At 48.2% G+C, this 26829-nt stretch overlaps 1 protein-coding gene across 3 annotated transcripts in view; it reads left to right on the plus strand.

Annotated features, from left to right (window-relative positions):
- The window catches only part of AGBL3 (AGBL carboxypeptidase 3), a 616174-nt gene that overhangs the window by 586853 nt on the left and 2492 nt on the right, over positions 1 to 26829 (plus strand). For all 3 annotated transcript variants that reach the window (XM_085651966.1, XM_085651965.1, XM_085651967.1), the window contains exon 21: positions 14359 to 14530. In XM_085651966.1, the coding sequence (XP_085508092.1) occupies positions 14359 to 14530 (172 nt within the window). The remainder of the gene's footprint in view (positions 1 to 14358; positions 14531 to 26829) is intronic.

Genomic DNA, 26829 nt, shown 5'->3' on the forward strand with positions numbered 1-26829 from the left:
AAGAACAAAGACTCGAAAAAGAAAATTGAAAAAGATTAAAAGACTCCTTGTCTCATTTGAAATTGGCAGGCAAACAACAAGAACTTTATCTAAAAGGTATTATATTAGAAATAGAAATAGAAAAAAAACTTGAACCCAAGTAAGTCATTGGCAAAATAATCTCTTCCATTAATTCATATTGTGTGAACTTGGGGGCCCATATAATCAAGGTAAAAAAATATCATCAACTGTGCCCAAACCAAGTTAATTCATGTAAGAGCAAAGACAGATATGGATATATATATAACCATTGTCAGTATATGTCGAACACAGCTTGTCGCCAATCTTCCGTTGTGTTGAGTCCATGTACAATTGAGCACAATTTCTCAATCCAATAAAGCTCTTTACGTAAAAGTGCATTTGACTTGTCTCCCCCTCTCGGGCCCAACTTCACTTCCTTGATCTCATGTCCGCGTATGCTCTCCGCCGTGTGGTTAAGAAGCTGGAAATGCTCAACCAGCTGCTCCTCCCTCCCACCTCCCCATATATGCCGGCAGCTGCACGGCCGTGCCGCTGGGTCGCCTGAGGCGCGCCTAAGGCAAGCCCGTCTGCGCCTGGACCGCGCCCAGCGCCAGGACCCCTGGCCCCGGCGAACACCACGACGCCCGCCTCCACTACGACTCCAACACCCTCCACGCACTCAACGACGGACAATCACGCACCTGCTGCCTGGCCACCCCGAGGCGCACCCAAGGACCCTTCTCCTGCCGAAACTGCAGCTTCACCAGCATCCGACCCTCCAACCCGCCCACCGAAGAACCCAACTTCCTCAGATGCATCCTGCTCAACACCCGATCGGCCCACAAACACGCCGTCGAACTCTGGGACCTACTCGACACCAACGCCCCAGACGTCGTCTTCCTGACGGAGACCTGGCTGAACCCCTCCTCGGCACCCGACATCGCCATAGCCATCCCAGAAGGCTATAAGATCACCCGCAAGGACCGCACCAACGGAGTAGGAGGAGGAATCACCATCGTTCACAGGAACACTCTCAAAGTATCAACCAACACCGACGACACCCTCAGCACCGCCGAACACCTGCACTTCCAGATCCACACCGACCCCAACACCACCCTCAGAGGCACCCTCGTCTACAGACCACCTTGACCCCGACCGCAGTTCAGCGACTCCATCGGCGGCTTCATCAGCACACACGCCCTCGCCTCCACGGACTACATCCTCCTCGGGGACCTGAACTTCCACCTCGAGAACAACGACGACTCCAACTCTTCCACCCTGATCGCCAACCTCGGACTCAAACAACTCGTCACAACACCCACCCACTCCGCCGGCCACACGCTTGACCCCATCTTCTCAGCAAGCACCCACGTCTCCTTCAACCACACCACCGAACTCCACTGGACTGACCACCGCTGCATCCACTTCACCTTCCAGAAACCCACCACCACACCCAACAGATGCCTCGCCGCAACTGGAGCAAGGTCACCGAGGACCAGCTCACCACCGCCCTCACCCAGAGCCCACCCGCAGACCCGACTGACCCCGACGCTGCAGCGTGTAGCCTCAGACAGTGGATCGATGACTGCGCAAACACCCTCGCCCCGCTCAAGAAACCCCCCAACACCCGCACCAGCAAGAGAGCCAGCTGGTTCACCGAAGACCTCCAGGCCTCCAAGCGAACCTGCTGAAAACTAAAAATAAAAAACTGGACCCGTGAACAAACACCGGAAAGCTACACAGCTCACAAGAACGCCACCCGCAGGCAACACCACCTCATCAGATCCGCCAAAATGGACCTCCTTCAAAGACCGCCTAGACAACAACGCACACAACAGCAAAGAGCTCTTCAGCATCGTGAAGGAACTCTCCAACCCCAGCTCCAACACCAACGATATCCCACCGTCTCAAGACCTGTGCGACTCGCTGGCCACCTTCTTCCATCGCAAGATCACAGACATACACGACAGCTTCAACGCCGTCACCACCCCAACAACCGCCAAGAACCCCGCCCCCATGACCACCACCCGTACCAACCGCTTGCTGACCTGGACCAACATCAACGACAACAACACCATCAAGTTCATGAACACCGTCCACTCCGGATCCCCGGAAGACCCCTGCCCACACCACATCTTCAACAAAGCCAGCAGCACCATCGCACCCCACCTTCGGAAAACCATCAACATCTCCTTCGAGACAGCGACTTTCCCGGAGAGCTGGAAGCACGCAGATATCCACGCCTTACTCAAGAAACCCAAGGCGGACCCCAAGGACCTCAAGAACTTCCGACCCATATCCCTGCTCCCAATCCCAGCGAAGGTCATCGAAAAGGCCGTCAACAAACAACTGACCTGTCCAGGTCCGGGTTCCGCAGCAACCACAGCACCGAAACTGCCCTGTTCGCCGCCACTGATGACATAAGAACCCTGCTTGACAATGGAAAAACCGCAGCCCTCATCCTCTTGGACCCGTCAGATGCCTTCGACACGGTCTGCCACCACACACTAAGAACACGCCTCCAGGACGCCGGAATCCAAGAGATGGCCTTGGACTGGACCACCTCCTTCCTCTCCAGCAGAACTCAGAGCGTCCGTCTCCCCCCCTTCCGCTCCGAAGCCACCAAGATCATCTGCGGTGTCCCCCAAGGCTCATGCCGCTGTTCAACGTCTACATGGCACCACTCGCCCATGTAGCACGACGACATGACCTCAACATCATCTCCTACGCCGACGACACCGAGCTGATCCTCTCCCTCACCAAAGACCCCCACACTGCCAAAACCAACCTCCACGAAGGAATGCAGGCCGTCGCCGACTGGATGAGAAACAGCCGACTGAAGCTGAGCTCGGACAAGACGGAGGTCCTCATCCTCGGAACCACCCCCTCGGCCTGGGATGACTCCTGGTGGCTGACTGCACTAGGAGCACCCCCCACACCCACCGACCACGCACGCAACCTAGGGGTCACCCTCGACTCCACCCTCTCCATGATGAAACAGGTCAACACTGTCTCCGCCTCCTGCTTCAACACCCTCCGCATGCTTCGCAGGATCTTCAAGTGGATCCCCACCGAAACGAGAAGGACGTTCACCCAGGCCCTCGTCAGCAGTAGACTGGACTACGGCAACGTACTCTACGCAGGAGCCCCAGCCAAACTCCTGAAACGGCTCCAACGTATCCAGAACCCCTCTGCCCGCCTGATCCTCGACATCCCCCGCCGCAGCCACATCACACCCCACCTGAGAGACCTGCACTGGCTCCCCATCAACAAGAGGATATCCTTCAAGGACCTCACCCATGCACACAAGGCACTCCACAACACCGAACCAGCGTACCTCAACAGCCGACTCAGCCTCTACACCCCCACCCACCAGCTCCGCTCCACAGACCGCGCCCTCGCCACCATCCCCCGCATCCAAAGAGTGACCGCCGGTGGCAGATCATTCTCCCACCTCGCCACCAAGACATGGAACACCCTCCTCATCCACCTGCGGCAGACTGAAGACCTCCTAACCTTCAGGAGACTTCTCAAGACCTGGCTCTTCGAACAGTAGCAGCATTCCCCCCGCACCCTCAGCACCTTGAGACCCTCACCGGTATGTAGTGCGCTTTATAAATACCATGATTGATTGATTGATTGATTGACCATCGGTGCTCCTACAATTCCACATTTCATCCAGCTCTGATGTTGCATGGTCCTGCTTTTAACTTTGTGTTGTCTGACCTATATATATCAGGTCACAAGGGCACCAAACAGTATAGATAACATTTTGTGTATCACAATTAGTGAAGGTTTTATGGTTGATTTTAACATCCTAGTGCGAAAATACCTTTGATTTAATACAGAAGTTACATGCAACACATTGCGCACATTTGAAATTGCCCACAAGGGGAGCTAAACCCCAATAAGAGTTCAAATTGGATTTTGATGGAGGGGGTAAGATGACTCATTAATGTATCCTTCAAGTTGGTACCACTCTTAAAAGTGAAAAGGGGAGCTTCCTTAATTGGTAGGTGACCTATAACCAAATTCCAGTGCTTTAGTATAATCCTTTTCACTTTGTTTATTGCAGGACATAATGCAGTCACACAGATAATCCGATCAAAGTAGCTATCTTGTTGTCGAGATTCTAGCAGCTTTTCTCTCGGATTGTATCAGGCCCTCTTTCTTACTTGTTTTACTAGTCATTTAGGATAGCTCCTCTCAATTAGCCTCTGCATCAAGGTATCAGATTCCATAAAGTAATCAGACCTTTTGTTGCAATGTCTGATTTTTAACGATTCTTACCAGGTGGCACGCTATAACATCAGACTAGTGGGTCCATTTTGTTGGAAGGGTAAGGATACACCTTACCCTTCACAATTATTTCACTGCACCTTCTGCCGTCCTGTGTCAGGAAGTGCAAGTCCTTTTGGCCAAAGGGGCTATTGAGAGGGTGCCTGCATCAGACGTGGGTCATGGTTTTTATTCCAGATACTTTCTTGGCCAAAGAAGGATGGAGACTTTCATTCTATTCTAGATCTGCTCCCCTCAAAGCCTTCCTCTGGAAGAACACATTTAAAATGTTCACCCTAGCTATGGCCTTTCTTGCCCATGACCCTGGAGACCAGCCTGGTAGCATTGGTCCTGCAGAACGCATATTTCAACATTCCCGTTTTGAGGGCCAATCGTCGCTACATGCAGTTTATGGTGGGCCTGGAGCATCTTCTGTTTGCTGTACTCCCCTTTGGATTTACCAGACCCGCTCAAGGGTTCATGAAAGTGATGGCGTGGAAGCAACACATCTCCGGGGGTCGGGGATACTAGTCTTCCTCAACCTCGATAACTAGCTGTTAAAGGCGGGCTCGCCCCAGGCAGTTGTCAACCACCTCCAGACGATAGTGAACTTCCGGTCATCTTTGGGGTCCACTATCAATGTGCAGAAGTCACACCTGACTCCTTCTCAGACTCTCCCCTTCATCGGAGCTATTCTGGACACTGTCCTGTTTAATTCCTTTCACCCAGACAGTAGAGTGCAGGCCATTTAGGCTATTATCAAAATCATTAAATCTCAGTCCTGGATTTCAGTGAGATTGACTCCGAGTCTGCTGGGACTGATGGCCTCCTGCATCCTGCTAGTCAAGCACACTAGGTCGCATATGCTGTCCCTGAAGTTTAAGTGGGCCCGACATCAAGGGGGTCTCTCTGACCGCATCCATATTTTGGAGGAGAATGCAAAATATCTGCAGTGGTGGTTACTGAACCACAATTGGGTCTGCTCCTGAACCTCTTGCCTTACCCCACACAGAGCTGACAGAGGTGACCAATGCATTGGTGCGGCCATCTGGGAGAGGTGGAGATCAGAGGCCTCTGGTCTCTGACAGAGACCCAGTTCCATATCAACCTTCTGGAGCTGAAGGTCATTCGCTTGGCATTGAAAGCCTTCCTTCCATGCATTAAGGGGAGGTTACTGCAGGTGCTTACAGACAACACCAACACCATGTGGTATTGCAACAAATAGAGCAGGGGTGGGGGTACAGACCATGTACCAGGAGGCACTTAGGCTCTGGAAATGGTGGGATCATCAAGGAATTTTCCTGGTGCCAGGGTAGACGAGCTCAGCTGCTGACGCCTCGCAGATCACAAATGGTCATTGCACCAGGAGGTGGTGCAATGCATCTTCGGCAAATGGGGAGCACCATGGCTTTATCTATGCGTCACCGCAGAGAACGTGCAATGTCATTAGTTCTGTACACTAGAGTTTCCAAAGCATCTCTTGCTAGGAGACATGTTACGTCCAGGGTGGAACGCGGGACGCCTTTATGCCTTTCTGCTGATAACCCTTCTGTCCCAAGTTCTGAAGATTTTCAGGACCGACCAGGCCCAAGTCATCCTAGTGGCCCCGAATTGTGTACAGAGCGCATGGTATCCTGAAATCCTAGGCACTAGCATCTGTTGGCCGATTAGGTTGCCCCTCTGGGAGGATCTGCTGCACAGCAATGGGACACGATTCTGAACCAGGGCTATCACAATGTCCACCTTCATGCTAGGAGATTGAATGGCGACAGCTGAACACCATCGACCTTCCTCTGAAGGTGGTTGATGCATCTTGGCATCCAGACATCCGTCAACAAAAAAAAGTATAAGCCTGTCATCAGAGCAAGTTTGTAGCTTGGTGCAGCAAAAAGCAGATAGACACCCTCCAGGCAAGGTTATCTGAAGTTTTGCTGTTTGTTTTGTCCTATCACCCTGCAAGGCTTTGCGCTGGACACAATTAAAAGGTATCTTTTGACCGTTTTGGAGTTGCGGATCGGCCCTCATTATTTAAATCACCTGTTGTGAGGTTTTTTTAAAGGGTTACCACATGTTTCCTCCTTCTCCTTTTGTCATGCCACAATTAAACTTGATCCTCTCATATTTGATGTGTACTCCCTTCACCACTGTCCATTGCGGCATCTCACCCTCAAGACAGTGTTCCTCGTCGCCATAAATCAGTGCAGCGAGTAAGTGAGCTTCAGGTTCTCTATGTCCATTTGCCCTGTCCCACCTTCTTCCCTGATAAACTAGTTTTGCGGTTGCGAGCATCCTTCTTGACGAAAGTTGTGGCGCTGTTCCACATCGGACTCACCATCACCTTACTGGCATTCTATGCTCTTCCGCCTCACCCCTCTAAGTAGGAGGTGGATGATAGACCCCATCTCTTGGACCCTAGAAGGGCACTGTGAACTTTTACATTGATCATAGCAGAGAATACAGGGTAACATTTTTGTGAGGTTAATTAACGTGAAAATAGGCAAAGCCATGCAGAAAAGAACCATCTCCCTCTGGATTGTGCGCTGCATAAAGATCTGCTATGCACTGGCCAAAAAGCAGTCTCTGGAAGGCCTGCAAGCTCATTCTACCAGGGTCAAAGCTGCCACCACTGCTTTGGCATGCAGAGTTCCTGTCCTGGACATCTGCCAGGCAGCTATGTGGGCATTGTTCCTTACGTTCAGGATGCACTACTGACTGGACAGCCACGTTTGCCTAGAGGAGCATTTTGCCCACTCAGTCCTACAGGACTTATTGGATTGAATCCATTCAGAGACCAACACCATATAGGTACTCCTTCGGTATCTATTCAAAAGGTGAGAAACCTGCAGCTAGAAGTCTCTCTCAGAAGAGTAAGTTACTTTCGGTGACACTCTTTCTGGTAGAGATTCTATTTTATCACAGATTCCTCACCGACTCCTCCCATCCTCCCTGTTGGAACTGGCACTGTGTGATTGGCTGAGGGGGTGCTGTAGCCAGGTAGAACGCACCGCTCCCGTTAAGGGCAGGTGATTACACACATTGTACAACCTGGGCTCACCCTTTGGTTGCTTGGCACTTAGTAGTCAGGCGTCCCTCAGAAGCAAGGTGTAATGCAAAAACACAGGACGCGAGCACAATAAATATTCCGCACAACACAAATGAGAGTTTTCACACTTGACGTCAAGAAATGTTGTTTATAGTCAACTCTCATATTAAACAATGTCACATGAATATCATGGAGTTCCGGGCATTAATCACACTTGGCAAAATTACTAGCAGTACTAGGCCAAATTTGTGTTGATCAGATCTCATTAACATGCACACATGGGAACAGTACTATTCTAAACCCCACACAGCATCCTTATTATACCATTTCACATGGCTATAGGTTGCACCCTGGGCTACTACAACGATATCAGTAATATGTGCATTCACAGAATCAAAACACTATTAGCAGCGTTGCAGGACTAAGCCACGCTTATAAACCAACTGTTGAGAGGTAAAGTGTTTTTGGTAAGAGAACAACTTATAAACCAACACTGGCGACCAGTGTCATGAAGCAAAAGCGGTTTACAGACTGCCACTCCCCCACACTCACACTCACTTTCCACCACTACGCAATGCAAGAGGTACCAACCCGGTCTGTATGGGCACTTTCACAGTGGTATGTACTCGAAACCCTAATGCGGTGTCATTGATACTAAGCGGGTCAATAAATAACATGCTGCAGAGCCTGTGGCTCCAAGTCTCCCGTCGCCCTCCAATTCAGCCCCACTGCCCCGGTCACCCAGATGTAAGTTCACCAGCCCCTTGCTCCATATACACTGCCACTCATGGCTGAGGTCACACCTCGTCTGGGTTCCCAGAAAGCAGGTGGGGATAACACAGTAAGCAGAAACAAGAGGTAAAAGCAAACAAATGGTCTTGGTACCACTCAGGAAGTTCACCAACAAGTTGTGAAGCAGAAATGGGCCAAGAGCAATAATTTGTTACAAACAGGGGCCTCTCAGGTCCTTCTGGTACCAGCCCAGTTCTGCAAAGCTCAAATGAGGTTACACAGTCTCTTGGCCTGTTCCTGAGCCTTCTCTGAAGCGTCCCTCCAGCCTAGTCATTTCCTCTCACTCTTACCGGGCTCCACAAAGTCTTTGGGGGGCCAGATGGGGAGAGGGCAGTTGGTCCACCATGAAGGGACCAGTGAGGGAACAAGCAGTGAATGGGTAACAACACACAGAGGAGTCTCTCGGCTTGAGAATGCACCCTGTCTGGTACACGTGGATCGGGAGGTGCCCTGGCAATCCGGGCACAGGGTCTGGTGCACAAAGAGATGAGTTAGACCAGACACTTCAGGTTACACAAAGTAAAGTTGCAATTCTGTACCTCCCTGGAAATGAGCCACTATGTCCAGCACACCTTGATGTCAGTCGCAGCAGATGATTCCGGACACACACACAGGTGCAAATTTAGCAGTGCCTCACATGATAGAATGAGACTCTGCAATCAGTGCTTCCCCCATTTCCAATGGTAGCAACATGTGAATCGGACACTGCAAGCAGTCTGCGTGGCGCACAAGAGAAATGCGGCACAATCAACAAAGTGGGCCAATTTGGATTCACCAACAGGTGAATCTGCTCACCACCAACAAGATGCTTATCTGTGCCGTAGTCCCTGCAGTACAGGAACCACTTTGCCGCAGATGCTGCTAACGTTTTGAGCTCCACACTAGGCCCTCCGGTCTCCAAGCACAATTCTGTAGTTCCAAGCTCACACTGCGCTGTCCAGCTTTCAGCAGGCAATGTGGGCATTTAGAGGGCATTGCATCCCAGATGTCACTGGTAGATGGTGTGGGCCCCTCGTAGGAGATCTCTCATGTCCTTGAGACCTCTGAGAGAACAGGCCAACAGGTCCTTGGGAGTCCACTTCAGGGTGCCACGCGTCAGCAGGTCATTATCCCAGGCCAGCCACTATTCAGGAAGGCATGCGGTCCTTTCCACATGCAGTTATCCATCATGTGCACAACAGAGTCCCCTGGCAATGTGTACTACGCATTCCAGGTTCTCTGTTCCTGCGTCCCTACAAGCGAATCTCCCTGCTCAGTGGGGTAGCACTGTATAGTTATACCCCATTGGGCCTTTGACCCCAGGTGTCTCCCCTAAATTTTCAGTCCTGTCTGCCATAAGGCGGTGGAATGTAGATCTCTGTCTTTGTGGGGACTGTAATCTGGACCCAGAGGCCAGATGTCACAATCTCTGCCACCCCTGTCTATTCTGCCAGGCCCTTAAATGGCAGAGGTCGTTATCTCAGTTGCATGCCCAATGATTTACGGCGGTCACTGATGCCAGATGTGCTCACCCAGCCTCTGGTGTTGACCGGCGCCAAACACCATGGCACGCAAAGAGTTTGATGCCTAAAAAGTCAACTTTCCATACGTGGCATTTCCACACAAGATATGCCAAGCCCACTGTTACCATTGGAGCAGGTTTGGCCTAGCGAATCAATTGATAGGGAACATCACGAGGCTGCGCTACTGCAATCCATTATTGCAGCTTAAAATACAGGCAACCTCTTCCCATGCTAACTTTAGGGAAACTTGTGGGTCTTCCACACTACTTGGGCAGCGAACACCTGTAAATGCTTGCCCAGCACTTCACCTTCCATCCGAGTGGAGGTGAAAGGCCCCCCTCCGACTGGCCTGTGTTTGTTATGGGTCAGCTGGAGTACGTGCGAAAGGGAGCTCTCACAGACCTGCTGGGGCAGGTCAGACACATGTTTAATCGTACTGTCTGTGCGAGTGTGCACACTGGCATGCCATAGCAGATCGGACACAGAGGTAAACCACACCAGCAGTGCAGTTGCGCAACCGGGCCGCAATGTCAGGCCTGACCTACATTTACAAACATCATGTCCACACCATTACCTGATGTGTAGGAAGGGTGTGCGCACTTTCACACTGCAGCCTCGAGGCTCCACATGAGAACCAGCACGCGCACTGGCATGCAGTTGTAGGCCAGCTGCCCCATGTCTCCAGGACACCCGCTGTGTCAGTCCGCTATCTGGCCGACAATGGCAGTCCAGATTAAGCACATCGTTGGTCCTAACACGCACACCAGCCAATCTTGTCAGGCTGGCGGTGGGCGCCTAGAAACAGCACGGGTGGAAGGGCTCAGGCTGACCGGCACTATCCGGCCAGACCCAGAACCAGCACAACCTTGGTGCTGATGCACCCACCACTTGTCATGACATGTGGATGATCCGTTACACCCCTCAGCTAAGCGCTACTTCCTACGAGAGGTAGGAAGGGTGGATGCACTTCCACACTGCACCACCAGTGGGGAAGGGCTGCGGCCCTATGGCCGCAAAGGGGCCTGGGCAACCTCAGGAGGTGTCCCATGGAGGGAAACTGACCCCCGAGGTAGTGGGACCCGACCTAGGGGCATTCTCCTGTTGGGCAGCAGTCATGCTCAGTTCTTCACCCGGCTATTCACCTACCTTGAGCTTCACCCCTTGGGAAGTACCCTAGGGCCACTCTGGCGGTAAGGGATGCCCCCTCCAGATATACTTACCATTAGAGACGTCAACCTGAGTAGGAGACATACTGGGCAGGCAAGTCCTGTGGGGCATGATCAGTGCCATATCCCCCTACTCGCCAATGCCGTACCTGCCCTGGGTATAGGTGTACCTTTTCATAGGGCCCTCCCAGGTACGGCGCTTAACCCAATTGTGTGACCACCCCGCTCCTAACCTGTATAGGTAGGGTGCTCTTATCTTCCAACTGCAGTACAGTGGGAACATGCCCCGAGTTCTAGGGCCAAAAACGGAGAGTAGGTGAAGAGTAGGAGGACAAAAAAGCAATAAGTTTCAGGAATGGTCCTCTAAGAAGGCAATGTCTCTCACTCCCCCTTCTGGGAACTGGCCTACATCCTTTAATAAGATTCTAAGTTTAGGAATCTGCACACTGGTCACAACCAATTTGCTTTTGGGGCATAACATCCGGGGGCGTAGACAGCCATCGGCGCACAAGAGTGACATCTATATAAGCTCCGCACATCATTCCAGAGCAGAACGGCGTCAGTGGGGAACCACACGGCGCTACCTACAGAAACTTCTTTCAGCAGTACCACTCCATGGTGGCCAGCATGACTGGCGGGGTGGGCGCGATGGGGTTGAGGGAGGCGTGGGGTTGCGCAATGAAAAAAAACAAAAATATAAACATACCTTACGGCCAGGTTCCGCGTCTCTGCTCCTTGCTCTCCTCGTGGGACTCGAGGAACAGGAAGCCAGGAAGAACAGCCAGGCTCCCCTGACCAATCACAATGCTGCAATGCAGTGTTGTGTTTGGGTTTGAGCATCCTGCTTCAATGCTCAACCAGAGAATGGGGGCCTGAGCATGTTCTCCACGCATGTTGTAATGCAGCCTGCATGGGGAGCAGGGAAAGTGCGCATGACTGTTTTGGCCGACCCAAAAGGGCCGACCAAACAGTCACTGTGCACTTTGGAGTGTGCAAACCACTCCTACCCTGCCCTGCTCCGAGAGCAGAACAGCCCCGCCCACCTGCAAATTAAACCTAAAATTATAATAACTCAAAGTTATTATCATTTTATATTTCCTTTACTTTGCACTGCTCAAAAGCAGTGGAGCGACGCTCCTCCGCCGTAGCGGAGGAGCTGCCACTGGTACCACTGTGCATTGGTACTGCTGAAAAGAGTTTCTGGAATATTTAAAAGGTGAGGAATATCGGGTTAGATAGAGTCTCTACCAGTGACCTATGGTTAAGTGTATTATAATTGTTTTTGCCCACTGTGTGTATGTGTCTATATTGTCTCTGTTCACATACGCAAGTACCTGACGGGTTTATCTGGGGTTGTTCAGCCCTCATATTCCTTGTCGTCAGCTTGAGATGAATTCGAGCTATTGTATTATTGCTCCTGCTTTACATTGTATAGTCTATATTTCAGTGATGTGCTAGCTAGCTCTAAGAGAGCTTGAACAGCAGACCGCTGCGTTCACAGCACTTGCAACACGTTCCTGCACGATGTGGAATTCCAGGGGGGCACTACATGTGTCCACCACCGCATGCACCCCCAGACCCAGAAGGGGCAGGGGACCCTGGTTAGGGCCCCCTTAGTTTTATCTCCGCCACCCTTTTCATGGTGGGCTATTCACAATGAAATGGGTGCTGGAAATGCAGCTTGGAATATGCTCAGTGGTGCCGCAGCGGTACCACCAGCATATTCCTGCCCCTTCCCACTGCCCCACGCCACGGGATCCTGGATCCCGGTAGAGGCGGCCGTCCTGCGGCGGTCCAAATGCCACACTCGACCCGCAATGATTTCGGAAGTTGGACCACCACCGCGAATACGGCGGACGTAGGGCCGCCGTACTCGGAATAAGGCCCAAAGTGTCTGGAAATATCTGAAGCATAACTTCCTATTTTTTCCAGTAAGGAGGAAATTCTTCACATGGTGTCTTCTCCTGAAGTGGTATTGCTGCCCTCTTCACTACTGACACTTGAGTTATAAAATATTCACCTTGGTATCCTCCGGTTCCAATGCAGAAGTTTGGGCATCAGCATAAGGAAAATCACAGAGTGAAGCTTTCCTCTGTTTACTCTGAAGGTAAACATGCACTACCGACTTAAAAAGTAGTAAGAAATTTTCTCAGCAACATATAACAAGAAATCGGGCTACTAAAAAGCTTTCTAAAAATGTAAATACTAAATAGTCTTAGGAAAGCTTCGGTACTGCAACATCTAAATGTGTAGCATTGGTGTTGTGGCTTCCCAGTACTCTGCAAACTATATGAGTGACCTGACATGAACAGCATTAGACTGGGGGCTCTGTTTAGTAATTGAGCGCCCCAACAGTAGGAAAGTTACTCCCAGAATGGATTCTGTTTGCTCCCGCTACAAATACATGGATTAGAATGAAAAAACATTCACTTGAAGTGGAACTTTTTTTTCCTGCTTGGTGCAGGTTCACAGTTACATGGGAAAATGATGTCACTCAAACTGCCTAACACAGAACACATCAAATGGCTGTCCTGCTGGCTGGCCAGCATATGAATCACAATATCAAGAAAGGCAATGAGTGAAGGAAGCTAGCCTTTCACAGAGCCAAAATGTGAACGAGAGTGTGATAAAGCAATGTATCAAGAGAGATGGCTTAACCCCTTGTGTGCCACGCCCTTTCCCCACCCTGTGCCGGCCGTTGCATTAGCGGGCGGGGTTCATGACGAGCTGGACTCGTCTTGGGCACAGCGCAACCGCGGCCCATGACGAGTCCAGCTCGTCATGGGCACACAAGGGGTTAAAGCTCCTGGATGTATCTGTGTGTATGTGTAGTTTATACAGCTATAGATAAAATTAAGTTTGAAACTAATGGCATAAGCGTCATTACACATCAAACCTACCAAAAAATTCAACAAACTTTGACAAAGCCAATAAGCCTGGCGTATCGCGTAATTTTTGCTTGTCAATGCTTGTTTTGTAATGGCTTTTGCAAAACATTTGTTGTTGAGAAAGCTGCTGTGCTCTCATCAATCAAAAAATAAATGTTGAAAATCTAAAATATTTTTGGGTCTCACGAAGCACACATTGCCATAGTAGTGCTTTATGGTGTATATTTTGTGGGTGGACGTGCTCCTTGTGAAAGGGCAGAACGCCGCCACTCACTGTGAAGCTAACCAATGGCTGAAATGAACTGAACGAGAAGTGTGAATGACCCAATAACAGACCAGAGGCTGAAGAAGACTGGCTGAAAGTCCCTAAAGTAAGTATAATATACATATAATTTTGATAAAATCAAAACGTCTTGGCTAACTCCAGACCTAAAAGTGGGGCTGATACTTTGCTATTTGACCACTCATCTCGAAAGCCTAGTATTTTGAGTGATTGGAATTAGCAGCTTCCACCTGAAGCTACTGAAGAAAATTCACCTCTTCAAAAGTGAAAAACACCCATTTACTGTAGTACAAAAAATCCCTGATAACTTCATAATACATGAATCACTGGGAAAACTACTGGGCAGCCTGTAAAACAAGTCTTCAGACCAATATAATCTGACATCTTTGTCTGCTTGTTTACACAGGTCACAATCGTAACAAGAACGAGCCAAATATTCGGAGTTCAGCCATGCATTTAGAAAGTATCAATGAAAGGGCTAGGAGCCAGGACCAAACACATGAAGAAAGCAGTGCCAAATTATTGAGAAAGTTGCAACTCTCTCTTCCAGCTGTACCAGGAGCATCATCTGGGCTAAGGTAAGGCCAAGAGCCACTACGGCTGGAAAGTTCATCCGAGATGACCTAACTTCGTACAGGGCCATGTTTTAAGTGGTATTTAGAATCCATTAATAGCTATTAATTTATTTGATAAGAGATAAGTATTTTGACAAGAGTTACTATGCATAGCAAAAGAAACATTGAGTTAGTAAGAATCATGTGTTACCACTTTCAAGAACGAGTAGGTGATGCTTTAAGGCTTTTTGAAAGTGCAAATAGGGGTGGAGGTGAAGACTGACATGTTGGTGGAGATCCTACAGCTTTGTTGCTCCTCATCACAACCCTTTCTTGAGGGTCCCTGATCTGAGAGCATGGGGTAGGACTACCTTGGGTCTGACTGTTAGTTCTCACATCATGTGCAGCTGTCTTCAGCGGAAGGAGCTCATGTCTTAATGTCCTCTGTGCCGCTACTACATCTGGTGCATACTCCTGTACTCCTGCTTTGGCTCACCCCATGTGAGGGAAAGAGGCCAGTAGTTTGACAGCAGAATTGAGAGTTTTGGTCAGAATGTGTAAGTGGATGCTGTAGTTGACATATGAGGAGCCCAGGTTGTGCAGGGCCTTAAAGGTGCTTGAAGAGGGAGTTATTCTGAACTGGGAGCCAATGGAGATCCAGCAGATGCCTGCTTGTGTGGGCCTGTATGGGGTGGTTGTGCGTATGTTTGGCCGGAGCGTTTTACACCACTTGGAGCTGGGCAGCGCCACCCACATATAGCGTGTTGCCGTAGTCAAGTCTGCTGGTGATGAGGGCTTGTATCACTTTACTGCAGACATTAACTAGAAGCCTTTTAAAAGCCATACTTTATTGATCATACTGATGATGTGAAAGCTTGTCGACGGCAACCACGTTGACCTGATTGGATATTGAAATTTGGTTGCTAATCAGAGTTTACAGTTTTCTAGCATTTTTTGAGGGAAGGAGAGATGGACCAAGCTTGGTAGGCCACCAAGCAGGTGATCAGAGGGCGGTGTCTCTGCCAAACAGTACAACTTTAGTTTTGTCACCTTTGAGTTTAAGACTTTTGCTACTCATCTAGTCTGCCACGGAGGACATGCAGTTGACGAAGTTGAACGGAGTGATGGGTGCTTCTTCCAAGTGGAATAGGATGAGCTGGGTGTTGTTGGCTTTGGAAATAGTGCTGATGCCAAAGGAGTGGACAATGGAAGGGGACAGGCCATATGGACATTGAAGAGGGTGGGTCTCAGGAAGGATCCCTGGAGCATGCCACAGATAAGTTTGGAGGCATCAGATCGATATGGGGATAGGGTGGCAGACTGAGTGTGATTGGATAGTAATGAGCAAATCCACTGGAAAGGCGAGCTGCCGATTCCGGCTGCGTGGAGTCACCTAAGGAGGATGGAGTGGGAATGGCTACTCTTCAATCCCCTGACCCAGTAGCCTTTCCTTTAGTTCTCTCGTAGAGGATTTCCATGTATACCAAAAAACAGGAAGAGGGAGGGAGAAGCAGAGATTTATTCAGCTTCCCGAACCAGTACTTAACTAATTAAAAAGAGTGAATCACTTAGGTCGTTTTCCAGAGTTTCTTGGAAATTTTCTGAAAATGACCCTCAGCCACACTGTCACTGCAGTGATATATCTTTGTTCTCCACTTATTTGATTAATTGGAATGAATCATCATAGGGTCTTGGCACCTGAGTGTCCTGTTCTCCAGGTGTTCATAATCTTCCACCAGGAGGGAGATTGTCTGGTGTGCGACAGTCATGAGTGGGATGAGTGTTGGAATAATAAAACATAAAAAATATCTTCTCTCCTGTTTAGTTTGTTTTTATTTTCACAGGGGAGGTATAAACCCAAAGACCTTTCAAGGAGTCCACCCTATCCAAGCAACAGTCAAGAAGAGACATCCCCCGCAGCCCATAAATGCAGTCCAGGAAGGCTGCATGACCAAAAGACATTCAACCTCAGAGGACAAAGAAATACAGGCAAGAATGCCAAGGCACCAAGGAGTAGCAAGCATAAAAGTCCAGCTAGAACAGAAGACCGGAATAACTTTTGTGTGGCAAGCCAATCATAGAGACAATAAGCACCATGGCTAATAGTCAACAGACCACCAAACAAGGATGAACAGCACATTTAATCCTCCACTTGCAGCCTACCAAATTCAAGTGTGAGAGCAAGGGGAAAGGAAAGCTGAAGAACTAACCATTAACACCGTCCATGGTTACTGAAAAACTCTACTACACTGGAAACGCCCACTAGAGGCCTCACACCGTCCAAAGCCTGCCGGTCAATAAGACAATACAACACACACTGAATAGTGAACAAGAGCTACACAGACAGAGACCATAACCGCAGTGCAGGGCAAACAAAATCCGCAAAGAACAATTGCCCCCTACACAGCCCACCCCCCTTTATCTTCACGATAGGCCCAAGGGTCAGCCGTGACCATTCACCTCACAAGAACAGTTGTAAAATGGAGAAGACGGATCTAGTAGATCTTCTACTCAAAGTGACCACAGAATAGACAGAAGCAGCACGGTCCAACAGCTGAAACAGACAGGAACAGTCAACAGAAGCAAAAATGAAATGTAATACACAACATTGAAAGAACGATGGTGCGACAACTCTGACTGAGAATGCAGCCTATCACCAAACAAGACCCCTGCAGATAAGGGACCAAGACCCAAGGCCACGCCATCATTCAAGATGAAACAGAAAGTAGCCCAAATAGGAAGTTGGTGCTCCACAGTGACCAGACTTAAATGGAACGACCACTATAGCAGGCAGCAGCTATGCACAAGCAATATTGAAAACAAGGAAGCCAGGCCATTCCGAGACACCCCTTCAGCATATCCAAGAGGTGCAATACAAGCTGAACTGGAAGAAGAAATACCAAAGTGGTGCACAGTACAAGGAAGCATAATAATCACATCTACAACCAGTGTAGCTTGGCACTCAAGTCTTAAGACAAAAGTGGATAAAATCACAAGGAGGGAAAATAAAATCCAAATCAGACCAACACTCCTGAGCATCCTGTAGGGCTTACTCTTCAATCAACCTTCTGAAATTTCAGGTGGACCGAGAGTCGACAAGCAGGAGGAATCTCTCGTCCAGAATGGCTGGAGGCACTTTCTGGCTTAAACATCTTGAGAGACTGGGCTCCAAAAAAGATTAAAACTAATAAAGGGTGAATACAAAAGTTCATCCTAAAATCTCATGGAAGTCCAGAGTGACTCAAATGGACAGAGAGAAACTGGGAGACAGATGAGCCCATAGATCTGGCGACAAAGTCCACCAAGTTGTGACCAGATTAAAGAAGTTGTTTGCTGATGTCAAAACTAACACATACCCCCTCCATAAAGGGCTGCTATCAAGATCTTTAGATGTGTAACTTTGGTGCCTGGGCATAGGAACATCGCCAAGCATAAGAAGAGGTAACATTCAAAACAGTAATCTTGCATCCGCTCCAAGTCACTGGACTGCTCTTGTGCAAAATGTCATTTTTCCTTGAAGTCATGACATAAGGAAATTGAAAACACTCCATAAGCAAAAAAAAGCCAACTTGACCCCACACTGTTACTTGGAATCAGAGTAGAAGTTATGAGGGCGACACCCAATGGTCTCCACTTTCAGTGCCTCCCAAATCCGGTTCAATACCACAGTTGGTTCAGGTATGCTCCAAATTACCTGGACTATCATCGATCTGCAACAGACTGCAGCCTTCAAGAAGGCCATGTTGCAGATTTTTCAGATGCTGACAGCTCCCTTTTGTGTGCCTTAAGGCCGCTGGGGCCTGCGGTCAGACTTCCACCGGTGCTGGTTGCTCTCTGGGCCCATACCGACATCAGTCGATGCTTGTACTCCAGCTCCAATGTCCATGTCATTTCCTTCAGTGCGGCTACTGATTCCACCGATACTGCTTCCGATCCCAAAACTGGTCTCTGATCCTGCCTGTGCCAGGCCTATGTGGTAATATGAGATTATCTAGGTGCAGCCAGTGGTCACTGAACCAGATCCTGAGCCTCCTCCACAAAGCCAGTCTTACTAGAGGTTGGAGTTCTAATTCTAATGCTGTGAAGGGCCTACAAAATGTTCGCCATGACACTGATGATGAAAAGGAGGCAGACAATCTGCTCCCACCACAATACACCTTTGAAGGACTTTTTCTAGACCTACAGAATGCGAATCATCTTGAGATCTCCCCAAGCCTAAGCTGGACTCACCAGCAGAAAAAGGTGTCTCATTTGCAGTTGTATTGTGCTGAGTGGCAGAGGTGCTAAATTTACAACTGCCTATTGTTGAAATCAAAGGCAATTTTCTGACTGAAAACTCTAATCACAGCCATCTCTTTTACCATTTAATAAGGCACTCACAGAAACAGGCATCGCTACTAATTGGAAACTACGGTCGCTCCTCCTGCCAGGCATCTCAGACTGTCCTCCGCTGATCCTGATTTCCTGACAAAACACCCTACACTTGAAAGCCTTATCCAACAGGCATCAATGAGTAGATTGAATCCAAATCCCGCCCCCCTCAAACCATCCAGACAGGGTATCAAAGTACTTCGACACATTTGCCAGTTTTCGGTGGCTTCCGGTTCCCTAAGTTAGAGCATTTTTATGCAGCCTACCACCTCTCGCAACTTGCTTAACACTTCCAGGGTGATCTGGAAACCCCAGACTGTCTACATTAAAAGATCTCTGCAGAACATGGTGTAGCGTACAAATGTTCTGTACAAGTATTTTCATCTTGAGGGCCCCATCTGGCAGAATACCAGTATTAGGATAGGCGATTTGCCCCATCATTGGAATACCTTGGAATCAAAGGGTATCCTCGAGGTTGTACCTACTTAGAATGGACTCAAAGAAAAGTTTCCCAGGTCTGGAATCGGAATACGGCCTCGATGACACCCAGCACTGGTATTACATACCATGTATAAGCTGAAACCGAGGAGAAAACTTACAATATCCACATCTTCTTTCATCCATACCTTTCTCACTAAGTGGGGCAGATACTGCAAATAATATGTGGCATATACAGTAGCATTATAGGTGTGTTATATTTCACTCCAACCAAGAAACACCCGCAGTCCCTATGGTCCAAGAAATGCCAGAAAGCATTCGATGAGGAAGTGTGGACATGCTCACAACATACAACAAGGGCTTCAGAGAAACCTGCCTCAAATGTCTTTATTTCAAAAATACTCCATGAACAGCACTGGTCCCCTCTTAAATTACAGCAAACCAAACACGCCCCAATGTCACGTGGTTGGTGATACAATCAGACTGTCGGCGACATATTCATATCCTATGGTCTTGTCCCACTCTTGAGCCCTTCTGGTCCAATATCTACAACACTATGCACCAGGTTCGATCGGTGAGCATCCAACGGACTCTCGATGTGACAATACAACATACTTCGATGATGTGAATGTTTGACTTCTCAAAAGAGGAGATGGAGGACTTCTTCACTGGTGATGGCTAAGATCTGTGCTAAAGTGGAAGACCACCCGTCCCCCATCAATCTCCTAATGATCCAAGGCCATGCTCATGCTGGCTGCTTTTGAAAGATCTATTACTAAAATCATTGACCGACTACCAGCATTCAAGTAGTGTGGAGCCCTTTTCATTGGTGCATATCATAAATCTTTGCATTTCATCGTCATTACTGGCGTATGGTTCCCATAGAACAGCAAGACTCTTTCGGGAACCCTGGGTATCCGAAATACTGCACTGTCATTCGAACACTCGACTCACTGCATACAGCCTTTAGAACAGATTCATAGTGGCCCCGGACACAGGGTCCATTCATTGTTTATATGCCCGCATTCTTGCTCCTCTCAAGGGGAACTCGGATGCTTGCCTCTTTTGGAATGCAACGGAGAAACACCTTACATGGACTCCTATGTATCTAAGCTATTTTGTCACTCTTTTCTCACTTTCCTTTTGCCAATCCATACTTTATTAACGCTAATTGCTGTGATTGGTGTTACCTTTGCATTTTGTATCATTTTTATTTGCATCTTTGTCATTGATAATGAGGAAATGTAATGTACATTTAATAAAAAATATACGAACAAAAAGAGGTTTTCATAAGCTAGCCTGGCCCTACGCTCCTCGAAAGTAGTGTGCCGTCTGGGCAAGTATATCCACGATGGCCAATAACATTTTTCCGGCCATCCAAGAAGACCTCAAGTCATCTCCTACCCAAACATTTCAGGTTCGAGAGTATGCAGCAAAACATGTGCTAAGTGCTGGCCTGGACTCTACCCATTTCATAGGCTGTGCTGTCAGCACCAACTTAGTGGCTAGATGGTATGGTAGGATGTGGGCAAATGGATTTTCTGGGGACACCCAGCCACATTTTCATGCCCTAGATGTTTTCAGGAAACGGCTATTTCGATGCTTGAGTGATCTTAAGACTCAATGATAATTCTAACAGCAGATTCCTAACATTAACATTATTACCCAGGCACCAGACTGGATCCTTAAACTTCTCTTAGCAGTGCTCCTATGTGCCGCTAGGTGGCATTGTGCTGCTAGTTCCGTCTTTGAAGTGGTGCAGTACAGCCTACAAACACCATCCCTGCGTGCCGACGTCAGTTCCTTCTTTTCTGCCCCTTTAAATGCAAATCAGAGCTCCACTCTCACTTTTGTCATTTTCAACGACCCCCAAAACAAAATCCAGTGTCCAATGGAACAAAGTCCACTCTTAAAACCTACAGGCTTCAAACCATTCGGTGACTGCAAAAAACAGATGTTCATCAAGGGCACACACATGGTGTGTCGTTGGTGCTTGGGTTCGGGCCAAAACTCCAACTGGTGTGATGAGTGCTCCCTTAAGTACCCGACGGTGGTCCAAGACCGTGAAGCTGAGCTGTATGTCACCAAACACAGAAGGAAGTCACGGGCCACGCATGTCGTGCTCCAAGTCTTGGAAGCAGACCCTCTCTGTGTCCCGCTCTCGTGATTGCTCCCACAAGAAGTCATCTTTGTAGTAAAGACCCTCGGGTAAGTCGAAGTCCAAGCAGAAGCATAACAAAGCCAAGTGGAACTCGACCACATCCCACCACTCTCTCTCTTTTTTTTTTTTTTTTTAACGTTTTTTTTCTTTTCAGAAACATGAAAGTTGCACAGTATTTACACAGTTGATCAGCGATAAATGAATAGGTGGAACACATCTTAAAATTAGTCAAATCCTCCCCCCTCCCCCTCTGTGGGAGCCCAAAAATAACCTGCTGTTTATCCTCCTTACTGCCCAAGTTTTTTCCCATTTTCAGGGGGAGCCCCTGCTCTCATAGGTAGTTTATTCCACTAGCATACACAAGTCTGTGTCTGTTCACTTCCTCCAGCATTAGGAGTGTCCTCTATTCCCCATTACCAGGCAGCATTTCTTATCGCCACCTCCAGGCCCAGTGCTGTCTATTTCTTTTGATAGGTTGTGGTTGGTTCCTCGTCTGTTATAGTGAGTAGAATGCGTTTCGTCATATTGTCAATCTGGACCCCAGTTATGCTTGAGATGATGCCCAGAATTAATTGCTAATATGTTTGTGTTTCCATATTGTGTGATAGAAGGATCCTTCCGTCCCTCATCCTCATAGGCATTTTGTGCTCCTATAGTACACCCTATGTAACACATGAAGTTGCACCAGGCAGAAACTACATCCAGATTGCCCCTTCTCTAGGGCTTTGCAGTGCCTTCTCCCACTCGCCTTCCGGGAATGGTCCCAGATTAATCTCCTAGGTCTCTTTTAATCGGTGGAGACATCCTGGAGAACTACTACCTATTTTCCAGGGCAGGAAGGCAATGGCCCCCTTAATGTGGGATTCAGTCAGCACTCCCTCTTCCAGTTGCGAGGAGTCTGGGATATCAGTCTCTGTGGTGGTATATGACAATAATACATGTCTCACCTATAGGTAGCGGTATGTTTCTATCCTTGGTAATTGTCCTGGGGTTTCCCCAGGGGGACCATCTTACCTCCCTCACACAGGTCCCACAACTTTGTGATGCCTATTGTGTCCCACCTTTACAGTCTCTTGATGTCTCCTAGGTCTGCCAGCGCCTTACTGGCCCATAGTGCAGTTTCTGCTGTGAGCTTGCCCTTCCTACCCAGATACAATGTCACCTCCAAATAGATGCTACCATTCTGGAATGCGGGGGAAGGTTTTCAAGGGGCTCCCATTCGCATTGTGCTGCAGGGTATCCTTTGTCACCCATCATGTAGCTGTCCAGTCTTACCACCGCTTCAGTTTGAGCTGCATGTGCTCAGTGAGTTAGGACTGTAAGCTGGGTTGTCCAGTAGTATTTACGAATGTCCATTAGGGCTACACCTTCCTCGTACAACCCTCCCATAAATTTCTCCAGTTCAATAGTGGTGGGGGGGGCATCCCACAATAGCAGTTATACTGTACGCCTTTTTTGAAGAATTGTGTTGGGACCTTATAGGGCTTGTTTTGTAGGACATAAGGAATCTGGAAAGTGTCATCTCTCATCTAGCCATTCTCTATCAAAAAAGTATTTGCAGGGGTATAAAGTGCCATTCGATTTCACTCCCGATCTTTAAATGAGGAGACGATTCCACAGTTGATCCCAAAGCGCATCAAGGTCCCTGGGCCTTCAGCAACACAGAGGTAAGTCAAGGCATTTAAGGAGGCCATGCTATATCTGGCACTTTGCCAACCCTCTCTTTTGTGCCTTTGAACCCCAATTACCACCAGTGGATCTGTTCTCAGCACTGTCTGCACCCATCACACCTTCAGCACTGAATCTGATGCGGATTTATGCTGCAGTCGGTCCCTTCTCCATTGACACCAGAGGAGAATTCGCACCAGCTCAGTGTCCGACCCCAACCAAGGTTGCGATCCAAATCTACTACAGCGCGCCCGGTCCCCAAACCTGATCCTGTGCTAACACTACCCCAAAGACACCTTCAGAGGCTCCACTATCTTTTTGGCTCTGACGCTGATCAGAGCTCGTCACCACTCGGGAATAACAACGGAGGAGATGGGGGCAATTTAGACTCCCTCACTCACTTTGATGACAACCTTTATATGTACTTACAGTAGGCCAGTGTGTATGATACTTCCCCTGAAACAAAATGAATTTACCTCTTGGGCCCCCAACGGAAGAGAGTGCTTTTTTCGCCATGGTAATTAGATGAGCAGTTGAGATTGCAGAAATACAACTACCTTCAGTTGAAGTCAAGATACGTCTCTTTATTGAGGTTTTACACTTGGGCTAGCCTCATCTGAGCCGATGCTTCCATTCAATGAAGCACTAACCGATACCTTATTGGGCACCTGGTCAAAACTCTGTTCGCGCCTCACCGGTGAATAGGCAGGTAGCCAGACGCCTGGCTCCTGGTGACCCTGCTTTCCTTATACAGCATCCCACTACAGAGTGCCTGGTGGTGAAGGACTTCCACCAGCAAGGTGGACCCTAATTCACTACCTAAGACCCATGCCCCCACAGACAAGGAGTCAAAGCGGATTGAGGCGCTCGGAAAAAAATTGGTCTCATTGGCCAACCTAGTGTTGAGGTCAGTCAGTGCGGTTATTGGGCCAATATACTATGCCCTCAGGGACATGGCCAGTGAGATATTGCCAGTAGTCCCAGAAGAACTTAGGGTCTCCCTGGCTCAAATCATTCAAGATGGTCAGGATATGTCCCAATATGTGATTTGTGCTGGTCTTGATACTACTGATTGTGTGGGATAAGCAGGTGGTACCAGTTTGGTGCTCCATCGCCATGCTTGAACGCGTTCACAGGTTTCTCAGGAGACATACAGGCCTTACTTATGGATGTCTTTTGATGGCTCACATCTATTCCACACATTTTTTTGGCTCTAGAGCGCTGTAACTGCTAAAATGGGGCTGTCAGGGCGCACATCATCCCTGAGGCCAATGAGGAGTCACACAGAGCAGCAGAGCTAGGTCCTCAAGCACTCTCCCAGAATCTGATAGGAATGTGCTTCTTCTCACATCAAGAAGCTGGGAGAGGGTTTAAAGTTGGTCTTCCTCTAAAACATGTCCCTACTGCTCTGTCTGGCTCCTCGTTATGAATTATGGCTTGCTGGTTCCTATGTAGATCAAGAGATTCCTGCTCTGCTTCTGTCATGGAACCATTACGTTGTCAGCAAAGAAAATAAAGTTAAGTAAAACAATCAGTGTTGTTTCTCTGTTTATGTGTGAGTGAAAGTGTGTTTGTGAGTGATTGAGAGAGAATTATATTGAGTGAGAGTGTGTGTTATTTTAATGTGTTTTAAAGTGTTAATGGAATGAAAGAATGAGAATCAGTGAGTGAGAGTAGGTATGAATAAGGGACAACGAGGGAGGGATTTAAGCAGTGTGAGTGAGTTAGAATGAGTGAGTGAGGGGGAGATTGTGAGAGGGAGTGGGAGTGAGTCAGGCGTGCCTCTATCAATGGTGCAACAGGTGCAATGGCACCAGGGCACCAAAGCTGTGGTGCAACTGCACCTGCTGCACTATTAAAGCAGACCACCTGTACCCCAGGAGTTCAAATGAGAGCTCCTGTACACCTCTGAGTGAGGGTCAGTGATCCTGAAAGTGTAAGTGTGTGTGTGTGTGTGTGTGGGTAAGTTTGTTTGTGATTGACAAGCAGTGAGAGTGAGTGTATGGGTACATTTATGCGAGGGCATCCAAGGCAAATTTTGAAAACAACGAGGTGAACCAGTGACCACTATTACATTCCACCACTTTTAGGGTTCACCAGCTGCCACTGCTGGGATCTCAATTTGGTTGTCACATTCCTCATGTGATCCCCATTTAAGCCAGTGCACAGTTGTTCCTAGTGCCTTCTGACTAAACTGTCGTTTTTATCGTGATCACATCTGAGTGCTTTCTAGAAAAACTAGTGCTGAGAACTTGGGCCGCGTTCCTGCCAAAAGTGGTACTGCTTTTCATGCCAGACAGTCGATTATCCTACCGGCCTTCTTCGCACCTTCTTCACTTAGCCACACCCTGAAAAGATGGAGAGAGGCTTCATCAACTTGACCATAAAAGAGCTGTGATCTTGTTTTTTTTACCCTAGAAGGGACTGCCTCTTGAACGACCAGCTTTTTGTTTCTTTAGCTGGGAACACGGTAGGCAAGGTGGTACAGAAGAGGACTCTGTTGAGTTGCGTAGTTCATTGCATAAAGATCTATTATTCCCTCACTAGAAAGGAGTCTACTGAAGGCCTGCAAGCCCATTCCACCCGGGCCAAAGCTACAAGAACTGTTCTGGCAAGCGGAATGCCGTCCTAGACATCTATGAAGTTGTGACGTGTGTGTTGGTGCAAACCTTCACAAAGCACTACTGCCTTGACAGCCAGGTCTTCAGAAAGGGCCCTTTTTCCCTTTCAATCCTGAAAAACCTTTTGGTTTGAGTGCACTCATCACATCCTCCACCTTTTTTAAGGTATGCTATGCTATGTAAAGGTGAGGAATCTTCAGTTAGAAGTATCCAGCAGAAGAACAAGTTACTTACCTTTCGTAAGGCTGCCTCTGGTGGATACTGTTATCTAACTGCAGATTCGTCACTGTCCTCTGTCCTTCTCATTCTATGTAGTGGAAATCTGCACAACTTAATAAAGCCCTGCATCCACCGAAGCTTCACCCAACCAACCAGAATTCCAGTTATTTCTGAAGAACGACAATCAGTACAAACCTGACTCAATGTTCTGAACCATGGCAGCTTCCAACCCCTACTTTCACTGAAATCCAAGTCACTTGGATTCCACCTGGACATTGCCTCAAAAACAAAGGTGGCCTGGTACCAGCTCACTCTTCTAAAGAAACTGAAACAGTTTCTTCCAGAAAGCAACTTCAGAACTGCAGTTCAAATCCTCATGCACTTGCATCTGGGTGGTAGTAACACCCAGTTTCAGGCCTCACAGAATCCACATCTACATGCCACAGCACATCTCATCCAGAGCCTGAAGAAATATGATCACATTACCTCCATACTGATGGAATTACATTGGCTCCCCTTGCAGGCCCACACCATCTTCAAAATCAGCTGCATCATTTACGAGTTCACCGTCTCTGGTGTTTCTTAGCTAACCCACTGTCAGGACAACTGACTGTAGACTAAGAAATGTAAAAAATAAAATAAAAACCAAAGCAGCAGGCCTTTTCCGTCTATGCACACAGGATCTGGAAAACATTTCCATATCTATTAAGACTGCCCCCAAAACTACTTCAATTTAGGAAAGCGATGAAGAATCACCTTTAAAAAGGCTACTACATCACAATGCATTAACAGTCCCCAAACCAGCGACCTCATCTATCACTTTTTGATTTTAGGCTTGATTTTGA

The sequence above is a fragment of the Triturus cristatus genome, chromosome 4_1 (genome assembly GCF_964204655.1).
Source record: "Triturus cristatus chromosome 4_1, aTriCri1.1, whole genome shotgun sequence".
In the NCBI taxonomy this organism is placed as follows: domain Eukaryota; kingdom Metazoa; phylum Chordata; class Amphibia; order Caudata; family Salamandridae; genus Triturus; species Triturus cristatus.